The sequence below is a fragment of the Eptesicus fuscus genome, chromosome 8 (assembly GCF_027574615.1).
Source record: "Eptesicus fuscus isolate TK198812 chromosome 8, DD_ASM_mEF_20220401, whole genome shotgun sequence".
In the NCBI taxonomy this organism is placed as follows: domain Eukaryota; kingdom Metazoa; phylum Chordata; class Mammalia; order Chiroptera; family Vespertilionidae; genus Eptesicus; species Eptesicus fuscus.
In genome coordinates this window covers 95,183,051-95,190,120 of record NC_072480.1, presented here as the reverse complement: position 1 = coordinate 95,190,120, position 7,070 = coordinate 95,183,051, and the positions used below count along the sequence as shown (strand labels likewise).

Genomic DNA, 7,070 nt, shown 5'->3' with positions numbered 1-7,070 from the left:
GTTCATTTATCTCAAAATCTTTCAAAAATTTTTATGTTAGGAACACCAAAGTGATTATTTTAAGCTTAAATTCAAATATAAACTCTAAGTATATAGGAAATAAAATTTTTTAAATGAAGAATATAACATGTCATTGGTCCAAGTCATTGGTGAACATAAAATGGGTGCCCTAAGTTAGGCCCATCAGACCTACCATCTGCTGTTATTTAATGGTTCAGTCACCTCGTTAAGGAAATCATAGTTTACCCAAGTGAGAAAGTGCACAAGATTTCAGTTAAAATCCAGACACCACTTCATTGAGATTCATTATTCTGGTTGGTGTTCCCGTTTGGGTATTCTTCAAAAGACTGTTACTGAAAATAAAACAAAAATGGAGAAATATTTTATTCTTCCAAATGCAAGTAAGAAAAACCATCAGATGATGAGACATTCCCACTTGGAGACTGTCTGAGCCCTTCAGCTAAGGAATTACTCTGAAAAGCATTGATCTGGAGGCTGGACAGCTGGGTGGAGTCCCCACTCTGCCAGGACCTGCTGCTTCTGTGAATTTTGCCAACTCGATTTTTCATCAGTAAAATGACAACATGAGAGAGGGGTGAGAGGACAAGGGGATGTAGGAATTAATGACTTCTCTCTTTTGTAACGCCTAGCAACTCCCAATTTCCTGGCTTATTCGCACTGTGTTATGTCTTGGATGTAAAATATGTAAGGAGATGTATTTTGAGGTAAGCTAAAGACAAAAATGCTTAAATATTAAATATGAAAACTTAATGATTCATTTGGGTGGGGTTGTTTTGTTTTATCATTGTTTTTGAAATAAATCTTTGATACTTTGTTTGCTTTCCACTATTCTTTTTTTTTTTGTGAATGGAGAGAGCAGAGAGTTAAAATCCAAATGCTAGTCATTTGAATTTATTTCCCCATTTCCATTGGATTTCATGTAGCTATAGTTTACTGTACAAATCTAGAACATCTCAATTTATTTCTAAATATAAAAGTTAGAATATTTTCCTACCTTTCTTTTTTAAAAAAAGAGAACACAGATTAATCATTAGAGAACAAATCATTTTACATCCTTATATAATACATTTATCCCTGGAATATTTCAAAATCCAGTATGAGGCGGGTTAACACATTCCACATGGGCTTCAGTTATTTTGTCTTTGGCAGGAAACTGTTATTTGGAGAAGTACAAGTAGTTTTGTTTTGTTTTGAATATGGGGTCAGACTAGAGCATCCTTTAGGCTGGGAATGGAATAATCAGGCCAATTTTAACTGTTTCAAAATTGCCAATTTAAAAAGGTAGAACTTTTCATGAAGAAAACTATAAATATTTATTATAGAAATGCTTCATGGGTTAAAAGGAAATGTTGGCATCAAGTTGATGAAACTAATTTTCAGGAATCCCCATTTTTCTCTCCGTCAGATAATGTCCTGTCCACGGGCTCACTCACCTGTGCTCTGGGCTAGGAAACTGCCCGTTGCCTAGGAGACAAAGTGACAGCAGATGTCATCTGCGCATCTGCCCTGGCACTCCTCCGCATCCTTGGTGACAGAGCTATCATAGTTCACGCCCTCCGTGTCCAGGCCCTCATAAACTTCTGTGTCACAGGCTGGAAATAAAAGCAGAAAATATGCTATCTTTCAGACTCTGGGGCCACGTAGAGACTTTTTCCTGTAGCCACTGTCCCTCCTGACTCACCCTTTCAACTTGCTCACCCACTTTCCTCAGACGTTGTTTTTATTTTAATCTCCTTCATTCCTACTCTCACGTGGAAATAGAAAAAGAATGCCCATGTCCTTCTTACAGGGACACAATATTAGACTTGTAAAGTAAATTCTTTCTGCAATTTGCTGACCCGGCCTCGCTTGTCTCCTTAACACCAGTGATCGGCTGATTGACTAACCTACTCAAGTATCTAGATCACTATTAAGACAAGTGACATCTCAACACTTGCTGCCTTTGATTTGAATTAATAGGTTTAATAAAGACTTTCCTCTAAAATTTTAAGCTGCGAAGAAGGGGGAAGTGAATGGTGAGTACTGATGTAATGAGATAGGGCCTGAGATACATTTTGGTAAACTATGGTGGGGCTATACTTGCCTGCATGCTAACTTTGATTCCACAGAGAAAGAACTTCATTAGCAGACTTTATTTCCATATGTCAGGGTTTTCTTTTATAGCCAGAAGATCATGTGACCATATACATCACAATAACTAGTATCTATCTATCTATCTATCTATCTATCTATCTATCTATCTATCTATCTATCTATAAACCTGCATGTTTTTGTGTCTTTTTTTACTTTAGAGGGGAAGGAAGAGAGAGAGAGAAACATCAGTGTGAAAGAGACACATCGATTGGTTGCCTGCCATATGTGCCCTGACCAGCAATTGAACCCACAACCTTTTGGTGTAGGGACGACACTGCAACCAACTGAGCCAGCAGGCCAGGGCAATAGCTAGTATTTACTCATTCTAGTAAGGCATCTTGCCACTTATGTGGTGTGGGCATTGCTTGAGAGAATGTCCAGAAATGGCTCCTGTCATGTCTATCCTCGGCAGCGTTTCTGTAACACTGTCTTTCAGGACGCAAGTAAACCTGTTTTTTAAAAAAACAACAACATTACTGGGTGGATATTTATATTTTAAAATGCATCTCAGGGTTTTTTTCCTTTATTTTTTTCCATCACCATTTATTCCCCTCTACACCCTCTTCCCCTTCCATCCCCCTACACCCCACAATCACCACACTGTAATGTCAGCATACAGAAAGGCAAGAGAAGAAGTAAACTACTGTGTCTCATGCCAAAAGAAATACTTTCTTAGCACAACTGTGAGTTTGGTTGTTTTCAGTCCAACATCCCCACATTTCAAAGATCACATGTAATAATCCTGCTTCCTGACAGGAAACGGGTGTGGGAAACCTATGGCCTGCAGGTTAATGCAGCCGGCTGCCTGTCTTTGTATAGCTCACGAGCTAAGAATGGTTTTCATATTTTAATGGCTACATTTAAAATGGTTGTATATAAATACTTATATAATATCCGTGATTTTGTCTCTGGACCTCTAAAGCCTAAAATATTTATTCTCTGCCTTGTCAAGAAAAAGATTGCCCACTCTTGCCGCAGAATCCAGAAGAGTGAATTTTGTATCTTCAGGGTGCTATGGAATTTTCTGTGAATGCAGCAATAACACAAGAAAATGCTGATCACTTAATTTGGCAGGAAAGTTTTATTATTAAGTTTTCAAGTTCCCCCTCGCCGGTTTGGCCCAGTGGACAGAGAGTTGGCTTGCAAACGGAAGGGTCTCGGGCTTGATTCCTGTCCAGGGCATGTACCTCCATTACAGGCTCAATTCCCAGTCTGGTTGGGGCGCATTGGGAGGCAACCTGTCCATGTGTCTCTCTCATATCGATGTTTATCTCTCTCTGTCTCTCCCCCTCCCTTCCACTCTCTCTAAAAATCAATGGGGAAAAAATACCCTCGGTGTGAAGATTAGCAACAACAACAAAATTTTCAAGTTCAACATGGAAACAAAAGTGGTGTGTAGAATGTTCTAAAATATGACTATAGAGACAAAACCTTCCAATACAATTTGTGAATCTTGATAAGATTTTGATTAATAGCTATACATTACCTTTGGGGGACAATTCAGATGATATAAAGGAATCTTTTTAAATTTTTTATGTCTTTTGTGTAGGATGATGTATGTTAAAATAGTTAAGCGTGAAGCATTATGTTTTCCAACTATTTCACATTGTTAAACGTATGTTCAACACAGATAAATAAGACACAACGTCAAAAAGTATTGGTGGTGACAGGGGATCACTGTATTCTTTCATCATCTTTATAAAATTTATTTTTTTCTAAAGAACCCAGGACTCCCCTCCTCTCTCCCCCTCCTCTCTCCACCCCCAGTTCACTGTTCATCATATATTCTTCTTTTTAAAAAAAATATATTTTATTGATTTTTTTACAGAGAGAGGAAGGGAGAGGGATAGAGAGTTAGAAACATCAATGGGAGAGAAACATTGATCAGCTGCCTCCTGCACACCCCCTACTGGGGATGTGCCCACAACCAAGGTACATGCCCTTGACCGGAATCGAACCTGGGACCCTTCAGTCCACAGGCCGACACTCTATCCAATGAGCCAAACCGGTTAGGGCTCATTCTTATTGTCATCACCGGATGCCTTTTCCCACCCCAATTTTTTCATTTTTATCTTCTCTTCCAAGTTATTTCCTTGCTTTCCATCTTTGGAGTCTCTCTCTATAGCTATCAAAGTAGATGATTTTCTACTTCTGTTTTCTATTTTTGAAATTCTGTTGCAAATACATGACTAGGTTGTCTTGGTCAGCTATATAAAGGTGCTCACCACCATGAAGCACTGAATGTGAAAAACTGTCAGTGAGATAAATTAAGACATCTGATTTTTAGTATTGCTCTTGAATATCATTTTAAGTTGTAAAATACTTGTTATTGAGTATTAACTATTACATTTCTTTCATTTTGTATCTCCTCTGAAGTTGGTTATGGATATTAAGTAAAATCTTCTAAAATACATCAGACATCTTTTAAAAATCTCTCTCTGATGAAATTCTTAATAAGTATTTGTCTTCTTGAAATTTGCTATGTGCCCTAGCAGCTGGGCAAACTCACATTTGGTATGCCTGCTAGCCAAAGCATTATTTAGCCACACTTTCAAATGGCAACTCTTAAGCATTAATTGAAGGCTAATTTGAGTTTCCCAGACTAAAAAGAAAACAGGGGAAGTCTGTGAATGGAACATCAGCTGTTGTGAGTGCCCTGCTCTGCTGGATTCACTTTCCCTTTATATAATGTTACCTCCTCAGAGGTCTTTCAGACACAGTTAGTTCTGAGGAGCCAAAGTCTTTTTTATCTTACTTGCAAATATTAAAAGTCCAAATTAAATAAAAAATGTAAAAACACAACAAAAGGTGGGGGTAAGGGGAAGAGATCAACCAAAGGACTTGTATGCATGCATATAAGCATAAGCGATGGACGCAGACAATAGGGGGTGAGGGTGAGGGCATGACTGGGGGGATGAGGGGACAATGGGGGGATAAGGATACATTTGTAATACCTTAATCAATAAAAAATAAATAATAAATAATAAAAATAAATAAATAAGAGGCTTAAAAAAACACAACAAAATATGGGACTTTCATAGCTTTCTTTGGATCTAGGAACACTGAAACACAAATGGAGATCTAGGGAATGCCATGTCTAGCTGCTGGATGACAAGCAATTAAAAAACTATGTCACAGAGGAGGTCCAAGATAGTGGTGTAGATAAACACGGTACTCACATCCTCTCAGAACCACATCAACATTACAACTAAACCACAGAATAACCATAATGCAGAACCACCTGAAATCTGGCTGAATAGAAGCCCTACAACTAGAGAATTAAAGAGGAAGGCACATCGAGAAGTGTAGGAGGGGTGGAGGCCTGGATTGGGCTGGTCCAACACCCAGGTGTGGCATTTTTTGAATGGGGAGTGATATATTGGCCATCAAGTGCCTGCCTTGAGGAGCAAGGGGTCCCAACCCCACACTAGATGCCTCAGCCCCAGCTGCAGTGCCAGGAAGAGAAGCCCCCATAACTTTGGGCCATAAAAAACAGTGGAGATTGTGGCTGAGTGACATGGATGCAGCCAGAGACCCAGGCAGTTCCTCATAAAGGGCCCCATACATCTACTTACTTGGCCTCACTCTCTCTGAGCTCCAGTGCTGGGGAAGCAGCTTGAAAAGATTCAGGGACTTATGTGAAGGACCTAAATTACACGGCATCAGAGCAAGAACTAAGGGGGCAGCTTTCTCCCATAGAAAATCAAAAGAAGATCTTAGGTGTTTATAAATGGAGTTATAAGTTTTAAAAATATTCTGAAGATGAGGAGAGAAATAAAATTACAAGTTTTCCCCTGTTTGAAATCTCATTTTTTCTTGATCATGATAATGTTGGCATTATCTGAATGGTTTCTGAGGAACACAATACCCAGTTCCTGTTGGCCAAATGCCTACATAGCAAAATGAACCAAGCTTTTCACAACTGGTTTGCCACCAGAACATGGTGTTGTAACAACCACTACTAAAGCAAAGCCAAAATGGGAAAGGAAAAGACTTATATCAACATCATTGTCACTGGACATGTAGATTCCAGCAAATCTGCCACCACTGGCCAACTCATCTACAAATGTGGTGCAATTGACAAAAGAACCAATGAAAGTTTTGAGAAGGAGGCTGCTGAGATGAGGAAGGGCTCCTTAAAGTATGCCTGGGTCTCAGATAAACTGAAAGCTGGACGTGAGCATGGTATCATCATTGATTTCTCCCTGTGGAAATTCAAGACCAGCAAGTGTTATGTGACCACCCTTGATGCCCCAGGACACAGAAACTTCATAAAAAACAGAATTACAGGTGCATCTCTGCTGACTGTGCTGTCCCAATTGTTGCTGCTGGTGTTGGTGAATTCAAAGCAGGTATCTCCAGGAATGGGCAGATCCATGAGCATGCCCTTCTGGCTTACACACTAGGTGGGTAGGAAACAAATGATTGTTGGTCTAACAAAATGTATTCCACTGAGTCGTCTGGCAGCCAGAAGAGATATGAGGAAGTTACTTGAAAGTCAGCACCTACATTAATTGTCTACAGTAGCATTTGTGCCGGTTTCTGGTTGGGATGGCGACAATATCCTGGAGCCAGGTGCTAACATGTCTTGGTTCAAGGGGGGAAAAGTCACTGGTGAAGATGGTAATGCCAGTGGAACCGCACTGCTTGAAGCTCTGGATTGCATCCTGCCACCAACTCATCCAACTGACAAGCCCCTGTGTCTGCCCCTCCAGGACATGTACCAAATGGTGCTGTCCCTGTGGGCCGAGAGGAGACTGGTGTTCTGAAAGCCCACATGGCGGTCACCTTTGCTCCAGTCAATGTTACAACAACTGAAGTAAAGTCTGTTGAAATGCACCATGAAGGCTTGAGTGAAGCTCTTCCTGGGGACAAGGTAGGCTTCAATGTGAAGAACGTGTCTGTCAAAGATGTTA

The 7,070-nt window shown here is 40.0% G+C and overlaps 1 protein-coding gene and 1 pseudogene across 1 annotated transcript; both read right to left on the bottom strand.

Annotated features, from left to right (window-relative positions):
- LOC103295476 (plasma kallikrein-like) overlaps positions 1 to 7,070 on the bottom strand; it is a 218,455-nt pseudogene that overhangs the window by 198,203 nt on the left and 13,182 nt on the right.
- On the bottom strand, positions 1,451 to 2,729 carry LOC114226682 (coagulation factor XI-like). The gene is given in 4 exon segments (XM_054720269.1): positions 1,451 to 1,479; positions 1,482 to 1,613; positions 2,497 to 2,603; positions 2,695 to 2,729. Coding segments are annotated over 4 exon segments (303 nt in total).